General features: G+C 40.7%; 1 protein-coding gene across 1 annotated transcript; it reads right to left on the bottom strand.

Annotated features, from left to right (window-relative positions):
- Positions 1–492: 492 nt before the first annotated feature.
- shroom1 (shroom family member 1) lies at positions 493–21,069 on the bottom strand. The gene is made up of 7 exons (XM_056263518.1): positions 18,550–21,069; positions 18,383–18,435; positions 15,969–16,421; positions 10,994–11,506; positions 9,640–9,760; positions 5,846–6,118; positions 493–834 (listed from the first exon to the last, which is right to left on the bottom strand). Exons 1-7 carry the CDS (start codon positions 20,974–20,976, stop codon positions 577–579), a joined length of 4,098 nt encoding a protein of 1,365 aa, XP_056119493.1. The 5' UTR covers positions 20,977–21,069; the 3' UTR covers positions 493–576.
- Positions 21,070–21,380: the final 311 nt, after the last annotated feature.

Raw genomic sequence — 21,380 nt, 5'->3', positions numbered from 1 at the left:
GTGTTCATTAGTGTACGATCTGTCTAATACGTTATCAGATAAAGCTGTTATACACAAAGTCGACCTAATGAAGAGTTATTAGCGTGTGTGTGTGGCCGATCCTCGCTAGCTGAGCAGAAACACATAATCATGTTTCTCTCGGTCTCCTCAAAGTCACGTTGGGTTTTCTCCTCAGTGTAAAGGTTGAGAGGCTCATCTATCAGTGTTTTACATGTTCGTAGAGTTAGTTTCTGGAGTAAATATATAGGCTATAATCTGTGTGTTTTTAAAAATGGCGTGTTCTGGTGTTTCGCGGCCAATCAGCGAACACTGACGTCACGGACAGTTCCTATAGCGCTGGTCTAGGCCGACTCTAGGGTAGGGAGGTTAGGGTTAGATTAGTTATTAGCTAAATTAGTTCCTCCAAAAGGAGTTCCTAGAACTGAAATCGTTCCCAGTTCCTGCGGTGCGAACGCGCCAAACTCTGGGAACTTCCGCCAATAGTTACGGTTCCTCCGGTGCGAAAGCCTCTATGGTGTTTCAAAGCATTACCAGTCTCAGGAAAACACATGAAAAGGCAGATGTCTGGAGTTGTTCTCATGGAGCTGGGATAGTGCTGAGCAAGGCCTCGAGCTGCTCCTCTCCTAAACGCTGCTTCTCCTCCAGGTCTTTCTGGCGGATGAGTAAGGAGGCTGTGGTCTGAATGAAGAGCCGGTACTCCTGCATCTGTGTGTCCGTCAGGTGCTTGGACAGAAAGCTGGAGACCAGGCGCTCCCGACGGTCCAGGTTGTCCTTCAGGTCTTTGGCGTCCTCCCTCTGTTTGCACAGGAGACGGTAGCGGTTGTCCAGCGATTGCTGTGGATCGAGGAAAGGCAGGATTATTTTATGAGTACGTCACAATTCGGCACGTTTGTCATTAGTCGACGCACACAGGATATTTCTGAAGAAAATTTTTAGAAAAAAAAAAAAATGTAAATCTGATCTCTTGAGGGGAAAAAAATGACAATAAATGGCCTTAAAGCTCTAATTGACCCTTCGCAGGGAGTTTGATTGACAGGCGATCTGACCAATCATAATCCACCATTTTTGTCCGACAAAGCATTCAGGAGAGTTAGTTGATTAACGTTGGAGGATTTGAACTTGAGAAACGGTGTGTACTGACGTCTTTCCGCGGTTAAAACAACATTCCTTCTGATGTTCATTCATCTTTATTTGATCCCTCTCCCCTTCCGGTCGACCACCATGGGACCTTATTTCGGAAAAATATTGTATGGTAGTCAATGGCGAGAGACAACAAATATTTTGATCTGGTTTGAATTGTGCCCTGAATTACACATATGATGTTTGTCAATTTAAAAGATACATTTTAAAGTCAAGAAAGTCGCAGTTTGATGTAAAACTGTAAGACTGTAAAAATACGTAATTACAAAGACTACAAACCCCAAAGGTGCACATTTTCTCTCAATGAAGGAAGCTAACTTTACTGAAGCTAACTTTACTGAAGCTAACTTTACTGATGCTAACTTTACTGAAGCTAACTTTACGGAAGCTAACTTTACTGAAGCTAACTTTACTGAAGCTGACTTTACTGAAGCTGACTTTACTGAAGCTGACTTTACTGATGCTAACTTTACTGAAGCTAACTTTACTGAAGCTATCCTTACTGAAGCTAACTTTACTGAAGCTACGGTAACTTTACTGAAGCTACGGTAACTTTACTGAAGCTAACTTTACTGAAGCTAACTTTACTGAAGCTAATTTACTGAAGCTAACTTTACTGAAGCTACGGTAACTTTACTGATGCTAACTTTACTGAAGCTAACTTTACTGAAGCTAACTTTACTGAAGCTACGGTAACTTTACTGAAGCTAACTTTACTGAAGCTACGGTAACTTTACTGAAGCTAACTTTACTGAAGCTACGGTAACTTTACTGAAGCTAACTTTACTGAAGCTACGGTAACTTTACTGAAGCTAACTTTACTGAAGCTACGGTAACTTTACTGAAGCTAACTTTACTGAAGCTAACTTTACTGAAGCTAACTTTACTGAAGCTAACTTTACTGAAGCTACGGTAACTTTACTGAAGCTAACTTTACTGAAGCTACGGTAACTTTCCTGAAGCTAACTTTACTGAAGCTAACTTTCCTGAAGCTAACTTTACTGAAGCTAACTTTACTGAAGCTACGGTAACTTTACTGAAGCTAACTTTACTGAAGCTACGGTAACTTTCCTGAAGCTAACTTTACTGAAGCTAACTTTACTGAAGCTACGGATAACTTTACTGAAGCTACGGTAACTTTACTGAAGCTAACTTTACTGAAGCTAACTTTACTGAAGCTACGGTAACTTTACTGAAGCTAACTTTACTGAAGCTACGGTAACTTTCCTGAAGCTAACTTTACTGAAGCTAACTTTACTGAAGCTACGGTAACTTTACTGAAGCTGACTTTACTGAAGCTAACTTTACTGAAGTGTTTTGCACCAGACTGCACACACACCAGCAGCGGATCTCGCTCGTTGTTTCTCTTCCCGGGAGATGTAGTTCATTGAGCGATTTTCACATAAAACTAAATGTTACTCTTCTGTTTTATGACAAACTGCGACTTTCTTGACTTTCATTCTTATCTTTTAAATTGACAAACATCACATGTGTAATTCAGGGCACAGTTCAGACCGAATAACGAGATAAGTTGTCTCTCGCCATTGACTACCATAATATATTTTTTCCGAAATAAGGTCCCATGAGCCGGAAGCAGAGGGGAGGGGCTTACGCTCTCTATAGGCTAAATGAACTAGAAGGAAGAGATGATCGGTTCACGAGCAGCTTTAACTGAGGCTCTAGCGATCTGTCAGACAATAAACAGCCACAAAACAGTATTTATTGTTTAAATTTCTTTAAAAAATGACCAAATTTGAAAGTTGAGATTTCATATTAAAAGTAAGCTGGTCTGTCAGTGTCCTCCGCTCCGCGATGTGTGTTTCACTGCGTGAGAACATGGTGTGTGTGAGAGAGACGTGGCTTGTCGGTCATAGCAACAGTAACTAAAGGGGGCGGGTCTTTGCAAAACGGTCAATTATACTTAAAGGAGAACTCTGGTGCAAAATGAACCTCGGGTGTAATAACACATTGGTACAGACTAAATCGTTCCCTGAGATTTGTTTTCATGATAATCGAATGTAAAGAGTTTTATCTCTAAAAACAGTTTAGCTTATAACGCTAGTATATTGGGCATCGAGTAAGCAAAAAGAGATCGCTAGTTAATACCATTAACAAGGCTCAAATTAGCCCCACTCTAACACGTTAGCATAATGAGTGTCCTTACATGCAAACCGAAGCATTGAGAACTTTGTAAGTGTATAGACAGTTTAATAAGAAGATACTTTACACAGACAGTACAGCTAGCGCATACAGACAGCAGCCATCTTGGAAAACAGTCTCGATCAGTCGAACCACGAAGGTGAGCGAACAGTACGTGTAGATATTGAAGATAAGATAAATTATATTTATTTTTTTATTTTCTCTGTTGCGTTCAGTGCTTCTCTTATGCGCTCAGTGCTTTCTTCCGGAAACAACGGACCATATGAGATTCCAAGTCACAGTTCAGCTCACGTATCACCGTGTTCGTGGTTTGATTGATCGAGACTGTTTTCCAAGATGGCTGCTGTCTGTATGCGCTAGCTGTACTGTCTGTGTAAAGTATCTTCTTATTAAACTGTCTATACACTTACAAAGTTCTCAATGCTTCGGTTTGCATGTAAGGACACTCATTATGCTAACGTGTTAGTGTGGGGCTAATTTGAGCCTTGTTAATGGTATTAACTAGCGATCTCTTTTTGCTTACTCGATGCCCAATATACTAGCGTTATAAGCTAAACTGTTTTTAGAGATAAAACTCTTTATATTCGATTATCATGAAAACAAATCTCAGGGAACGATTTAGTCTGTACCAATGTGTTATTACACCCGAGGTTCATTTTGCACCGGAGTTCTCCTTTAAGCTTGTTTCAGCCGTGGAATAAAAAAATATAAAAAAGGTAATTGCAACTTTTTATGTTAGGATATTTCTGAAGAACATCTTTTAGGAAAAAACTGTAAATCTGATCTTTTAGAAAGTCTTTCACAACTCGTGTCCATGAAACACATTCCATGTCCATGCATTAATATATAAATAAAAAATAAAAAAGGTAATTGCAACTTTTTATCTCTTTATCAATTCTGAGTTTTTTTCTTCGCAACGGCAAGATTGTGATTATAAATACAAAGCTACAATTTGCTAAATTTACAAAGCCCCTTTTACACAGAGATTCCGGAACATACACGGATAAAGTGATGTTCGTTTGATACTGGTTCATTCACACTGCCAGTGATTTTCCGGAATCAAATGATCAAATGTTCATCGTCTCGAGTTTCTTCCGGGAATGAACCCGTCACAATATTCCTCATTATAATAATTCATACGCAGAATAAAGGGGCGGGGCCTGCGAACATTTCCCAAACACGCTCGAAGCGCTCGACCAATCACAACACACTGCTCCAGCCGACCAATCAGAGCACAGTGTGCTTTTCAGAAGGCGGGGATTCATAGAGACGGGAAGTAAACAGAGCGTTACTGACAGACTGGGAAGAGAGGAGCCGCAACAATGGAGAATATGAGGAGAATAATCAACATTCAAGCAGGAAAACATGTTATTAACTGTGAGAATCGGGAATTCACACACAACCCGTAAATTTTGACATGTAATGTCTTAAGTTTGCTTATGAGCTGCGATTTTTCTCTCGAGAAACCACGCTTGTGCTTTTCTTTCTCTGATTTGATCATAAACTAGCGCATTACGTGCCGTTTCACTAGCTGGCGAATGATCCCGGCTTCAGCGTCATCAACGCGCTGTGTGAAAGGGGCTTAACAGTATGCATTGCCAATGAAACCTGTCACTAGCAGTGAAGTTTGTGCTTTACATCAAGGACCAGAATAAAAACAAGTTTTTAACCTAATTGTGTTATCCTTGACAAATGAGCGTGTTTCAGCACATTCTTGTCTAATAAATCAAATCAAAATCGCAAAGTGCAATCGCAAAACTCATGGAAACTGATAAAGACTGGTTTCGGTCAGGCAGTGTTGACACCATCAACATCTGATCCGGCAGAACCAGTCAATCTTAAAGCCAGATCTAAAAAAAATAAGTGTTTCCCAGCACTCAACCTTTCGTGTGTGTTTAGGGCCCCTCCTAGCTATCTACACACAGTGTGTAATGTCGCTGTTTGAGCACAAACAACATCTGCAAAGTTACTACGCTCAAAGTTCAAAGCAAAGGGAGAGATTTGCTTTTACAGAAATCGCTTTTTAAGGACTACAACAACGGCTGGTAGAACTACACAAGCTTCTTCACGGGTTAGTGACATCACTAACCCTAACATTTACATAAACCCCGCCCCCAAACACGATTTATAGATTACCATGACAGAATATGCTAATCAATGACTAGAAGATAATGAGATGTAAGCTACATACATTCATCAACTATCCATTCAGAAATGTTGTCACTTCTTCTTGAGTCTCTCCATCTTTGTCTGACTCCGGTTTGAACATAAAAGGCTAAAAGTTGTGTGTGTGTGAGGTACTTGAAGCTGCTAAGAACGAGCTCTTGTAGCTCCGCCCCCTGTGCCGGAAGCAGCAGCTCATTTGCATTTAAAGGGACACACACACAAAAACGGTGCGATTTTGCTCACCCTCAAAAAGTGACAATTTTAACATGCTATATAAACATATCTGTGGGGTATTTTGAGCTAAAACTTCACATACACACTCTGGGGACATCAGAGACTTATTTTACATCTGTAACCTTTACGTGTGTAATGAACTCACCTTCTCCTCGGTGTCCATGTTGTCGTCCGCAGCGCTGAGGGCGTTCTCCACGCGGGCCAGACGAGCCGACAGGCAGAGAAGAAGACTCACCACCCGCTCCAGGTCTCCTATAAACTGTGTGTATCGCTCGAGCTCGGCTGGCACACAGCTCTCCCGCACCAGAGCCTCCATAGCCTCGCCACACACACCGTTCGCCTTCGCCTCGCCCTGGACGCCGGACCGGACCTCCTCCACACACTTCAAACGCTCCTCTATACGCGCTATCAGCCATCTCTATACGGGAGAGGAACCATAGACAACACATGCTTATTTGTAATTATAACTAGGCAGGGTTTGAAATTAGCACGTTAACATTAACATTCACACTGTCAAATCATTAGCCAATTTGGCGTGATACTTAGGCTACGTTTACACGACAATGATATGCTTAAAATGGAGACGTTTTTCCTTTGAGTTTTCCACGTACAGACATTGTCAAAACGATCCCCATTCACACGGATCCGCGAAAGTGACTAAAAACGCTGTATTCTGCGGCCAGGCCAGTAGATGGCGATGAAACACTATAGACTGAACACGCAATACATGTGCATGACGTCATCGTCTTCACAGATTCACGTTTTTGTTGTTTATACGGAGACCGTTTTCAAAACGTAGCATTTTCAGGCACCCAATACGCCGCTGTCGTGTAAACGAACGGCCAAAAAGCATAAAATGTTTTACGTTTTTAGGTGAAAACGGTGTCGTGTAAACAGCCCCTCACTGCGTTTACTCACTTTGCTGGAAGTTCGTGTAAGACAAATCTGCACAGATTTAGAGCACATACTCGTAAGTCATGATATATTAAATACAGCGTATTGCAGAATCTGCTCATATCTGGCTTACTTGAACACACACACACACACACGTCACTACACAACAAATAATGGCATGATTGTTCATTTACATTGAAGCAATACATCCTACATTTTTTGATGTTCTTTGTACTCTATTGATCTGTCCTCCTAAAACACATTTTGGTGAAAAGTATGAGGATGAAAGAGGAAGTGAGGAGATGCTGGACGACTGGATTTTGTTTGAATGAAAAATTAATGCATGAAATACAAATTTTATAATATATATATACACTACCGTTCAAAAGTTTGGGGTCGGTACGATTTTAAATACTTTTAAAAGAATTCTCTTCTGCTAACCATGGCTGCGCTTATTTGATTAAAAATACAACAAAAATAAGTTATAGTATTAAATATTATTCCAGTGTAAATCAGCTGTTTTCTGTGTGAATATATAGTAAAGTGTAATTTATTCCTGTGATCAAAGCTGAATTTTCAGCATCACCAGTGTCAGTGTCTTCAGTGTCACATGATCCTTCACAAATCAGTATAATATGAGGATTTGATGCTCAAGAAACATTTATTATTATTATCAATGTTGAAACAGTTGTTGGTCTGTCAGTTGTACAGTTTTTCTTCTTTTTTTTAGGATTCTTTGATGAATAGGAAGTTCAAAAGAACAGCATTTGTTTGAACTAGAATCTTTTGTAACATTATAAATGTCTTTACTGTCCTTGATAAATAAAAGTGTTGATTTCTTTCCTCCAAAAAATAAAAATAAAATTCTCACTGACCCCAAACTTTTGAACGGTAGTGTATATTAGGGCTGTGTATCACCAACAATGTCACGATACGATACGCATCACGATACTAAAGCCACGATACGATACGTATCACGATATGGATCAATTTGGAATTTAAATTTCTTTTGAGCAGAGTAATATCTTTATTGAATAAACAGTGTTATAACAGTTGTGATAACTGAAAAACTATTTAGTTTTTGTCATTAAAAAACAATGAGAGTTCAATTAAATAAGTGTTGGAATGTGCACCAAACAAAGTAATTTCTTTACATTACGTTGAAATCATTTTAAACAAATAAATACAATAGAATAAAGATAGCCTACCAATAAAGAGAAATTTTTTTGAATAGGTCTAGCACTAGTATTCAGAAATACTACAGAAACTTAAAGTAATTAAATGTACAATAACATTGGGTAGTATTTTAGTCCTGACTAAATTAAATACATTGGCTATAAATCCAGGTTCCTTATAATTAAAGCTATCTTTTTTTGTTTTGACGACAATATTAATGACAGACACACATGGCTGCCGTCACTTTAAGAGCTAGTGCACGGATCCTGTGTTCATTATGCTGTCACATGCATTAACCGACTGTGTTGGATACTCACCAAGACTGACATTTTTGACATCAATTTGCTTGTTTTTGTCCGTAAAAGCGATATAATCCGTGAAAAATAACTTTTGTTACTCACAGGCTGTTTGTGAGGCGGCTTTTCTCTATGTATGCATGCAGAGAAAACCATCTCTCAGAGAGCGTGCGAGCACTGAATAGTTTAAAATCGCTTGAATGTTTTGCGTGGTAAGACTTAAAAAGACGAGCGAATGGTAAACTTAAGTGACAATGCAATACTGGCCCGAATATGCAAGTGAATATTCCGTCATGTCCCAACTCCCGAAAGCGAGAGTGTATCGCCGCCTTCAGCGCGTTTGACGCTTGCCTTGAGCAACCCATTTTGAGATAGAGACAGAAGACGCGGCACAGCTGAACACTCACGCTGTTTGTGAAATTGTGTCTTTCAGAATGTTTTAAAATGACTAATTCGATGTTATATCGAATATATATGGTTAGAATAATGCGTAATACTCGCAATCCCGTGCTGAAATTCGAGCCCTGAATTGGCTACATTCAAAAGCATGACAGTATCGATACAGCAGTTGCTGTATCAATACGCGCATCGTCAGGAGTTCATGACGATGTATCGTCGTATCGATATTTTGAGCACAGCCCTAGTGTATATACACACATTTCTTTTTTTTTCTTGGCTAGTAGAAGTTCTTATGGAAGCTTGTTTCCGCCACTGAATAAAAAAAAAAATTGGGACTTTTTATCTCAATATTGCGAGATATGAAGTTAGAATTGTGAGAAATAAAGTCGCAATTCTGAGAAATAAAGTCGCAATTTTAAGAAAAAAAGACAGAATTGAGAGACTTTTTATCTCACAATTGCGAGTTTTACATCTCGCAATTCTGACTTTATAACACATAATTGCGAGTTTCTGACATCTTTTCTCAGAATTGTGAGATATAAACTCGCAATTGCGAGTTATCAGGCCGACTCGAAGGAAAAAAAAGACTAACTTTTCTCCCCTCAGAATAGTTTATATCTCACAATTCTGACTTTACAACACGCAATTCTGAGAAATAAAGTCAGAATTGTGAGATAAAAAGTCGCAATTACCTTTTTATTTTTCATTCTGTGGCGGAAACAAGCTTCCATAAGTTCTTAATAGCGGTAGCTTAAAGATGTTGCACCCAAATTGGTCGGTGTGTGAAAAAGTTATTTTCAAACCCTGATTATAGGATACTAAATACTAATTTACTATCCACATTTTCTCCACAGACAAAACACCGTTATAAACCTTTCCTGACCGACCCTGAATGGCGATGGTTTGGCTAGATAAGACAGTTTAGATAAGATGATATTAACTAACATTAACAAAAATTAATAAATACTGTAACAAATGTATTGATCATTGTTAGGTCATGTTAGTTAAAACATTAACTAATGTTAACTAACGAACCTTATTGTAAAGTGTTACCATTATTGCTTTAGTCTGACTGAAAAGAGTTAGTCGTTTGCAAGAAGTTTGTAGTTTGGACATGGATCTTGCACAGCATCACCAACATCATTCTATATAACATTATTATACTTTTCAGTACCTTCTTCTCGATGATATCCATTTCTGTGTTGCACAGCTCTTCTTTTTGGTTTGAGAGAACGGACTCATTGTTCACAGATGACGGAAGGATCCACGGTTTGGCACGAACTGGCGTCTCAGTGCTTTAAAAACAAAATCAAAAATGCAGTGAAAATACAAATGAAAGCCATGTAGAATAGGCAGTTTTGGAGCCATTTATTTATAACCTAGAAAAGGACAAGATGCTTTAATTAAAGCCTTTCTATATAATGCATTATAAAAGTGTATTAATGCATTATATGATTACATGAATAATTGTAACCACATATTATAATACATTATAATGAGGGCTTGACATTAACTTTTTTGCTCACCAGACACTGTGGCGAGTGGTTTTCCAAAGTTACAGTCACTCAGCATTTTCATTGGACACAATTTTGACATCAATACCATGGGGGAAACTGCCATATTAGATATTTTTAATATTATCTCATAATTTGGCAGCGGGTTTATTAGGCTACTGTCACTTTAAGACCTGACGCACGGATCCGTTATACTGTCACACATGCGTTTCTTTCTCAACGGTTTACGTTCACTTAAAACATGACTGTGTTTATGTGAATACTCGCCAGGACAGGCATTTTGACATTATTTTGTGTGTATTTGACTGTTTAAGCGCAGTAAGCAGCGAAAAATAACTCAATTAGTGCTGAGAGGCGGCTTTATGAGCGCTGACTTTGGGTTTGAGAACAAAATCTGTGGAATGAGTACAATTATGCGTAACATAATTGTAACATAACCCTGAAACAGCACCAATATTCATCCAGAGCGAATGAAACGAGTGAGTGAATGGAGGCGGGTTTGAGTGTCACTCGCTGTCAGAGAGAGAGAGAGAGAGAGAGAGAGAGAGAGAGAGAAGCTGGTGTCTATCTATTCTGTGGATAATGAGTATTGGAAGCATTTCAGATATTTCAGTATCGTTATGTATCAAAAAAGTTGATATTTTGACAACACTGCATTGCACTTAGTTTAATATTTCAGATGCCTTTTTAAAAGACTACAATTGAAAAATGTATATCATATAAAATTCGACCAGCCAAAGTGGCTAGTAGGAGCGACTGCGTCACACGGCACTGCGTCAAGCCCTGGTTATAACACTTCTCCATCCTTTAGAAAGTATAAAGCATTATTTAAAACACAGGACAAACAACCCATTTCAAATGTAACAAGGAATCTGCAAATATTATAATGCATTTTAACTTTGGTTACAGTTATTTATGAAAAGATATAAAGCATTATAATCTAGATTATGAATACCTTTATAATGTATTCTGCATAATGGCTTTAAGTAAAGTGTGTATGTGTGCAGTAGTCACCTGTGCGCAGCTGTTTCTGGGTTATTAACCGCCTGCCCCTGTTTTTTCTTGTAGTGCTCCTCCATTAGAAGATTATCTTCAGATAACAGCTGCTCCATCAGCATGAGTGCTGTCTTCCTATTGGTTATAGGGTAAAGGGTGCGAGCTAATGATTGGTCAGCTGAGACCACTTCCTGAACAAGCACCTCCCACTTGAGTTTGTCCCTGTTTTCAATCACAAGAGGGCCGTCTTCCTCCTTTATATTCCGGTCTTGTTCCCCGTTAAGTGCAGGTGCCAGGCTGGACTCTTGAATGCCAGGTGGTGTTGTGATGGGTATGGTTTCAGTCGCACCATACGGGTCAGGTGGTGCGTTTTGGGGTTCAGGAAACCTTGGCGTTTCAGGAGATGAACACTTTGCCTCAGAAGTCGAGGTCCATAGACTAGGATCTGTTCTGACTCCATGAAGGAGAGGAACCTCTTGACTGGAGACTGATGATTTACTCTTATCTGGAGAAAAATCCTCCTGCTCCTTGCTGTAATATATCAAAATAAACGTACATTATAACAATGCCTTCAAATAACTAGATATTTACATTTTAAAGTCACCATGAAATCAAAAAGGACAATTAGGGCTGCACAATTAATCAAATTTTAATCACGCGTGATCGAGCGATATTTAAAATGCGTCAATCCGTTCACAGAACAAAGTCCGTAGCAAAGTTTTTTGTTTTGCAAAGCCAATCTACGCTCCGTAAACCACTGTCTGATCATGTGCCTCCATGAGCCAATCAGAGTTGTTCCCTGCACCGCGCAGCTTAGTTTCTAGATGTAGACTATGACCCCTGGCGCCGGACTGGACAAAAGCGAAGTGAACTGCGCGTGAGAGACTGAGTGTGTGCGAGCATTAGTAAATTGAATTAGTAAATTGATACATACTACATAGTGATATATAAGAGGCATGGAAGTTTGATTAATGGACTCCAATAATCAGTACTACAAACGTCTTGTTTTGAACTATTGTTTAATAAATAGAAATAATTCGAGCACATAAACTTTCATATGGAGGATAAAATAAGATTCAATTTTGCAGTAAGACTTCACAACTAATCACTGACACTGTACCACAACATTTTACATTTCTTAAGCGTCATAATAACAATGACCCTGAATTTCATCCATTAATCGAACTTCCACAGTGCAGTTCTGCCTTGACATGTTCTCATTTGGTTACATTCGGTTAAGGAATATTAGTTTTTTATTGATTGTATATTTTGAGTTTTATTCACATCCATTATGCAGGTACAGTACAAAGCAAGTTTATATTTTGCTTCCTAAAATATATTTACACAATGTAAAATGGAAAATAGTGCCCTGTTGAAGTTTTGCTACATTTTCTTTATTGTTTTATTTATTTATATTTATTCTTTAAGGAGATGCACTGAGTTTTGGTGAATAAGAGGACCTGTTTTATGTTGATGCACATAGTTGTACATTAGCAGGAATGTAGCACGATATGGATGTGAAAGCAGTTATAATTAGCCTATGTGACAATAACATTTGTTTTGGTTAAAAGCAACAACTAATCGTGATCTCAATATTGATCAAAATAATCGTGATTATCATTTTGGCCATAGTCGTGCAGCCCTAAGGACAATTCTTATTTTTTACAGAATGTTGCAGTGTTTATTCTAAATAATTTATCAGTGCAATTTTTTTTTTAAATTCATATGCCCTTGTAATCTTTAATCAAAAACATTAACCTTAATACCCTCCATAACTGACTGGCATTCAGATCTGCCTCATTTAGTTAGCAACGGCCATACAATCCAAGAAGAAAGGGAAGAAAAGACTATTGTAACTTTGGTTTCATGCCGACTTTAAAGAAAACGTAAGTCGTGTTTGCTCTAGTCTTGCGTAGCCAGACCTTCAGTCTGACGGCAGCTTTCATTGGCCAAGCACCGCCCAGAGCCGTCTGATTGACATGTAAAGCAACCAATCGCAGTTCGGTTTGTTCCGCGTCATGTTTAGGGGCATGAAAATGTAAAGTCGATGTCCCTACAATAACAGACCGGTATGTAAAACTCTTGGACGTATTTTAAAGAGTCTATGGCGCAAACTTTACATACTTCTGAAAACCCAGTGTTTAGTTGATCCTGATTGCCTAGATAAAGATATAAACATATAAACTCCTGAAGCATTTCCAGTTTTGTGTGCCGTATGCATTAGACGTTCAGCCAACGGTCCGTAAACATGACGTCTGAGGCAAACTCTCTGCAACAATGCTGACTATGGGTAGTTTCACACTGAGCTTAACCCCGGGTTATCGTCTGTTTTAAACCCTTCTTTTAATAATGGGTAGAGTGATGTTTTACTCTTGTACTTTTGAAAGGGCTAAGCCACCACTTTTAACCCTTGGTTATGAAATAACTCGGTTAAAGCTGTATTGTGATGCCCAAAATTTACAGTGTGAAAGATGCAGCATTGGCATTTAATGGCCAGCTGTTTAGCAACAAACAACTGAACAAAACTAAACAATTTGCCTCATTAAATATTCATGCACTACAGCACAGGCGTAACTATCGGTAAGCAGGGTACGTGGTTGCTTACGGGCCCGGACCAATCAGGGGCCCGCGCGTGACTGGAAGATATTGATTGACAGCCGGGCCCCCTAACGCATTTTACTACGTTCAGTCTGATCGCATTTTACTTTATCGCGAATTTATTTGAATAAATAATGACAACAACATAGTGTAGGCTACTGATCATTAGATACAAGTATGAAAAGACCAATGATGGATTTTGGTGTAATTTGTTTCGAATTGGGACTGGGGAATCCCCGGGTTGGTAAGTGAACATGCGTATTGCGTGCAAAACAGTAAAAACGATGAACTTGAGACAGACAATATCGACAGGCTACTCCTGATTTTGTCAGTCATCTCATCTCTTATATGCTGTGTCTCTATGATCATATTAGCCGCTTTCCGACCAAGTAGTTACAGGAACTTAGTTATAGGAACTGTCCACTTCTAAACAGTTCTAAGAACTACTCTCCCCCAAACTCGGTTTTGCTGTTTGCGTTCGCACTGGCCAAGTGGCCATAGGAACTGGTAGGAGGGGTAAGGGAGTGACGCAAGCACGGCGGCGGCGGCGCCACATACAACAACAACAAACCAGCATGGAGGAGGCTATCCGAATGTTCCTGTTCTGCCTTGCCAGGAGCTTAATAACGAGTACGAACGGCGGCGTTTAAAGACTATGCTTGAGTTCTGTACAGAGAAACAAAGAAGACGAAGGCTCCAGCGTAATATGATCTTAAGTAATATAATGGAAGAAGATAGAAGAGCAGAGCGCAGGAGACAAACAAAACGACGGGTAAGTTTAGCAAGCATAGCAATTAGCTGGTTGAATGCGTTATGTTATGAGTTAGCATAGCATACATAGGCGAATTGCAACAGAGTGAATAAAATGTGTTGACACTGGGCGTGACTTATAAGTTGAACCAATCAACGTAGACCAAGGGAAAGGGAACTAAAAAAGTCCTCGCTCTACTGAAAGAGTTATAGGAACTACGGTCTGAGGAACTAAAAAATCCCCAACTTAGTCCGGTCGGAACACGCGAAAAAAAAGGTTATAGGAACGTTAGGTTCTAGGAACTGCAAAAGTCCCTCCGGTCGGAAAGCGGCTATTGTCCTATTCATGGTAGCCTACTCGTGGACATTGCGTCATCACGTGCTGTAGGGGGGCCCGTCTTGATAATCCTGCATAAGGGCCCGGTGTTGGCTCGAAACTTTCTCTAAACACCAGTTTCTCCATTCGTCTAATGACTTCTGATGCACAAGAGTGAAACAAAATGTTTTTTAAACAGGTTGTCTGTTATGATGATATCGACATGCAAATAAGAACATTAGCCCGGGATTTACGAATGCACAAACCTTGAAACATTAATACCCAGGATAAATTCATAACCCAGGGGAAAGATTGAACAGTGTAAAAACTGGAAATATACTTTGGAAACGTTTTTGAGTGTCTGTAGCAGAAACATGTAAGACGACCCTCAGACCAAAATGTATTACTTAAAGTCGCGTGAACGGGGAGTTGCGACTGACTTTACCTCAGTATTGTGACGTATTTCTGAGTGAAACTGAATATTGAATGAGAAAAACAAAGGGCGTGGCTTGTTTTTTCCCGCCCGGAAATTGATTGGCTCTTGTAAAGTAGGCGTTCAGAAATGGAGACGTATCCGAGCGCATGTTTACAATGAGCCCAAGCCGTCAAATTGACGTCAATAGAGAAGGAACGCCATTCCAGAGGGGAAGTGCATTTTCTGATTTTGATTAAAGATTACAATACTTTTTTATTTTTTTGTAATTGACTTGCATTGATGAATTGTTCACCACAAGACTAGCAATCTGCGCTAACATAGTCAATATGATAACCAATGGCGCTTTTCCACTGCATGGTACGGTACGGTACGGCTCGCTTTAAATGGTACCACCTCTGTCGAGGTTCCAAGCGTACCGTACCGATACTAAAATGTGACGTGAAAACACTGCAGATCACTGATTGGTCAGACAGAATCGTCACTACCAGCGCCATTGTATTTGCGAGACATCAAACCCGCTAGATTTAAATAGCCAGTAACAGCCACCGCTGTAGCACCTGTTTTAAAACTACTCGCTTGACTTGCTTGAAGAAAAAAGAAAGAAAAAAACGTCCAAAAAAGAAATGGCTGAATCGTGGTCAGTGGACGAAGTGCAGGCGTTCCTCTCGTTGGTTGCAGAGGAGCGGATAAACTATAACGGTCAGACTATAATCCCACACACTTTGAAGCGGTACTGACTGAAGTGGAAAAGCAAACCGAGCTAAAGCGTGCCAAAACCGAGTCGTACCACGCAGTGGAAAAGCGCCACAAGTAAGAGCAAAAGTAACTACTTGCAGACTTGCCTTGGCAAGTACCACTAATGAATGCATTTACAGCAATGGATTTAGATATACCTGACTTCCAGCATGATTCCACCAGGTCCAGTGGAGTGACCAGGCATGGACAGAACAGTGTCAACTTTATGTTTACGTCCATTGTGTGAAGCTATATGGATTTCATCATCATTGGAGGATGAATGCTTTGCAGAATTGGTTAGGAGTGGGTTCCCAGGGCCTGCCTGAGAGTTATCCGTGTGTTCTCCGGCGCGGACAATCTTCCTCGGTGTGTGCCTTCCTTCAGCAAGAACCGACACCGTTCTCTTCTCTGCACCGGGCATGGCCTGCTCGCCCTGAAGTTGGTCAAGCTGCTCAGAACTTTTGCTGAGAACGTCAGGTTTCGTGATAATGGACACACCAAGTTCCTCCATAGATTTCCCTCTGGGCGCTCTGACTTGTACCCGCCGCTCATCATGGACCGATGCTGTACGACTATGATGGACTAGTGTATCTTCTACTTTTCTTTGAGCACTGAAAAAGAAAGTTTCACTAAAATTAGGAACCGAAATGTCTCAATAGCCACGTTTCCATTGCAATTCAAAACCTTCGAGATATTTTCTAAATGTTGATAAAAACTATTGCGAAATTACGGCGTTTCCATTAACAGATGTTATGCGCCTAAAACGGAATTTTTTCCTTATCGAGAATTTCGATAAGTCATTCCAAAAATCATGGCAACGGATGTTTATGTATATCCCAGCCAATTATTTTGAATCGAAGGAGACTTAGGAGTAGGGTTGGGTATCGTTTGGGTTTTATCCGATTCCAGTACCTACTCGGTATTTTTTAAACGGTTCCGGTGCTTAAACGGTTCTTAAATCGGTACTTAAGAAAATGAAACCGCACACACTTTATCAAAAAATAATACCCTTTAATTTACAGGGCCAAACTGGACACAATATTAACTTAAATCTTTAAACAATATAAATACAAGTAACATATGGTAATAATAAAACCAATATAAAATAAAAATTCATATTTACATAATATCAAATGAAACAATATTGTATCAAACAATGTAATAATACTGGAGATTAATAGAGATTACTAGCAGGCAGAGCTGCCAACTCTCACGCATTGACCGTGAGACTCACGCAAATGACCCTTTTCACACAGAAAAATCGCGGACAAAGAGGACACTGACAGACAAGACAGAGAAGGTTACTTTTGATATGGAACAAATCCACAGCTGTCAGATTCTGTCAATATTTTTACGAGATTCACACAATAAATAACGTTTTGGCTCTTTGAAATGTGACAGATCGCTGTAGCGCGTCAGTTCAAACGGCACGTGATACAGCAGCCTACAAATACAAATCCACTGCTTCTTAGCTACGCAGCGTTGAGTGAACCTATGAAAGAGAACATCTCTGGTTGGTGTAACATATCTCTCAATAGGGAACGGGATGCAGCCAAGCTCCTCGCGCTGCCGACCAGCTTCCTTTTTCGGCAGAGAAATCTGAGGAGCAGATGGCGCGCGCGCGACAGCATAGTATGACGACGTAAGTGCGTCGATGCGGCGCCATCAGCCAATGAATTGGCTTGATTCTATATGGGATTCAGACTATCGGCACACCCAGAGGGCGTTCTGACACGTAATTTTACACGTGAAATGCAGCCAAACCTTGCGAGAAAGAGCGCGCATGCGAGACAGAAGAAACTGTGCTCCAAACTGTGTAGCACACGCACGGCGGAGAGAGAGAGAGCGAGAGACCTTGTGTGTGTGTGTGTGCGCGTGTGTGCCTAATGAAGTTAGGCACCGAAATCAGGCACCGAAATTTTCTTTCTTATTCGGTCTGGTTACTACCGTTTACGTTCGGAACCGGTTCCCTATTGGCACCGAGTTTCGGTACCCAACCCTACTTAGGAGTGTTACCCAAGCATTAATGGCAAGGAAAGGCCCTTGTACTTGGGAATGGCACATTTGAGGTATTTCTCCGTCCTATCTGCTTCAATGTCTTGATAAATAGTGGGATTTCTTTGTTGTTTAAAGTCCAGTATTTGGATACTTTGGTCTTTTATGAGTTTGATGAAGAACTCTGTCTCGTCTTCTGTCCAAACATACCCCGTCATCTTTAAAGAATGATCGACTTTTACGTACGTCATGTGACCTGTAAATGCGGATAAAACTGTTTCCATTGCAGTTTTGCAAAATATTCCTTTTCGAATTGCCTGAGATACCACATGCGAGTGTAAAAACGTTGTTGTTTTTTTGTTATACATGGGAGTTTTTACGAAAATTCACAAGTTTCCATTGTGTGTATTTTCAATGTGCAACATTAATTTGCGCGATTTGAAGGGTAATGGAAACGCGGCTATTGTTTACATTTGTGGTCAAACTCAATCCTGTTCAAACTGTGGTTACAATGAATACAGGATAGACGTTCTAATCTCTGTTATCCTACTTGGCAACACGAGTAATAACAGGTCACCTTGAAATAGCCATGTTATGAATGGCTGACAACTCATCCAGATGTTTCCGAACCTATGAAAGAAAAATAATTGATACAAATACAACAAAGTGTTAGTGGTGCATTCTAAAAACTTAACTGGAATTAAAGTAAAACTAGAATTTTGATGAACAGTTTTATTAAGATACCTGGAAAGCATGGGGGGTGGAGGTGCTGCGAGTCCGTGGGAACTTGGGTTGTTCAGGCGGGTCCAGGAGACTCTCCACGGAGGCTGAATAGCCTGCTTTCGAGTACTCTTCTCTCCAGCTGGACTGCCTTGAGTGACAGCTGGGCTGAGCAGTGGTGAACTGGGTGTATTTACCAGAACTTGACACAGAGTCAAGAATTTGGCCTGCAGAGAGAGGCCTGTGGAGGTTCTTCGTGGAACCAGAATTATGTCTGGAGCTCCACTCCGAAGTTGAATTTCTGTGTATGGGAACTTGTGGAACTGGATGCTGGGGCTCCGCTACCTTTTGACCAGTTTTACGTTCCATGTACGCAACCAAGGCTTTCTGCTGAAGGTGCTTCAGAGTTGATTTTGAGAAGTTGGAGGCGGACATTGCACGGCCCCGTGTTTCAAACATCTTCCGCCTGGCAGCCACTAGACCGTGATCGCTCTCTGAAAGAAGACCTTCAGCTTCGTTGTCAAGAGAGAGGCATGTCATATGAGCCGGTCCATCTGCCAGCTGGTGCAGCTTCTCCGGCTCAGAGTGAGACAGTTTTTTCTGATCTGCCGTCAAACGCTTTCTACACCCTACCCGAGGCACCTGTGGTTGAGCAATATTCTGCGGCTTCTCGGTTTCCTTTGCAATTATCTTGTCGATCTCCTGACCAAGCTCTTTCATGTACTCCTGATCTGCTTCTTGAGGACTGGGACTGTCCAAGTTGGGCCGTTCGTCTAGTGATGGAGAACCAGCAGGTACAACAGAAAGATTCTTGTCTGTCTGTAGCTTGATCCTGTGTGGCCGAGAAAGTTGCAAATCTCTCCTTTTAAAAGAAGTCTCCCTCAAAACCTTGGATTGGGCATCTTTCAGTTTCTCCTTGTAATACTTTTTGTAGGAGTCATCTAACGTACCACAAGGGTAGAAGAATTCATTTGGTTGATCTTTAGGGACTTCACTCTGCCGATATTCGCCGCTGGGAGCGGCTTGCCCATCATTTTCAGCTTTCTGTTTATCTTTTACAGAGTCTTGATTCTTGATCACCTTACCACAATCATTATTGTTTTTGAACTTGTCTGTATATGATGCCCTGTTCGCTCCTGTGAGGTGATACAAAAGTGGGGTAGTCTCCTTGCTGATCTTGTCACTTGGAATATTAAGTTGGGGCCATCTTGAATCTCTGGTCATCTCTTCTTCTTTCTTGGGATGACTGGTAGGGTCTTCCTTAATTAGAGCAGGGGTGATTACTGTACTAACTGACTTGTCCTCGGGACCACAGTAGAAGATAGGGTGGCTAGTGGAGTGATGCATGCCAGTTTCTCTACTCATGACCCTCTGGTCCTCTACACCTTCACAAGTCTCCTCGGACTTAATAGCCTTGTTATTAGGATGCTCGACAACTTCATTCTGAATGCTGAATTTGTGTTCCTCTTGAAAGAACAGCTTCCCACTCGGACCATCTGGGCAGCTCTGCCTTCTACGCTGAGCTTTATATGACCACTCACTAGAGGTGTCCACGCTTGCACTGTCTTCAACAACACCTTGCATGACACTGGGCTCAGAGGACTTGAAGACACCAGTTACAAAATAAAATTGTCCTTTGTGCTGAATACTCCCACTGATCATGTTCTGTGGCATACGGCAGGAGCTGACGAAACACTGATTCCCAGAAACGGGTCCACCGTAAGCTGAATGCGACCTTTTTCGTTGATTTTCTGAATGGCCACTCAAGTAATCTGGTTGACATGTTTGCAGGGGTGATCTATTTGTAATCCCTCTAGGCTTTGGTGGATCAAGGATCTTGTCCACTGGTTCTTGCTTGAGGTGATCTTTAAGCTGTGAAAATGCACGACCATGGACAGGTTCAGTCCGGACACCAGAGACCTCTGGGTTAACGGTCTGCTGTAAAGTAGAAACATCAGCAAGCTGTCCTTCTGGACTCTGACGTGCCCTTGAGTTTTCAAGATTCCTGGTTGTTACGAAACTGTTCAGACGGGTAGGAGGTGGTGGGGGTGGTAAGGGATGCTTATGAACTGACGGATTTCCAATGCTAGAAAAGTCAACGCTGCTCCTGCGATGCTGTTGTGCAACAGTGTCCATCGAACGGTAAATGTGGTCCATGCTCTTGGAATCTGAATCAAGACAGGTTGGGCTATATTTAGCTCTCACGCATTTCAGATCGGTGTAGTGCAAGCTTTGCGACTGGATTTCATCCAGGAGAAAAGGAGAAGGGTAATCGGGGACCGTGGAGCCACCAGAGAATGAGCTATAGGCTGAGTCCCCTTTGCCGTGGTGGTGGGTATACTGATCAATACTGCTACTGGACTTGGCCGGGGAGAGTCGACTGACCGGGAGACTCAGAGGGTGTAGGTCAAGGTTGCTCATCCTCTCGAAGTGGAAATTATAGGAATCCATGTGGGCTATGAAGTGGAATTATGGACCGAGGGGAAATATTTCCTCACTATAGTTACAAAACAGAAGCCACAGGAGTCTGGCATTACCTGTGAGAACGAAAAGAAAGAGTTAAACTGGCATTTAGGACACAGTACCTCTACATACTATTATGGCTCTGATTTTGAACTTTTATATCACTGCTAAAAATAATGTATGCAGAGTATAAATGCACCAAATAAATAGTTTCCGTCTGAGTTTTGCATTGACTAAACTATTAGTTTTATATGGATTGGTGGTTTAATGATTAAGTAAATTGCTTTTCAAATGACCTAAGCACAGTATGCTCTACTGTACCTTCAATTATATGAATTATATGAGGATAATTTGTCATCCAATATCAGCGTCTGATTACAAGTCTGAAAGCT

This window comes from Rhinichthys klamathensis, unplaced genomic scaffold (genome assembly GCF_029890125.1).
Source record: "Rhinichthys klamathensis goyatoka isolate OS25496 unplaced genomic scaffold, OSU_Roscu_1.1 h1tg000207l_1, whole genome shotgun sequence".
Classification (NCBI taxonomy): domain Eukaryota; kingdom Metazoa; phylum Chordata; class Actinopteri; order Cypriniformes; family Leuciscidae; genus Rhinichthys; species Rhinichthys klamathensis.
The sequence above is the reverse complement of the archived record's forward strand: the minus strand, read 5'-3'. Positions and strand labels throughout refer to the sequence as shown.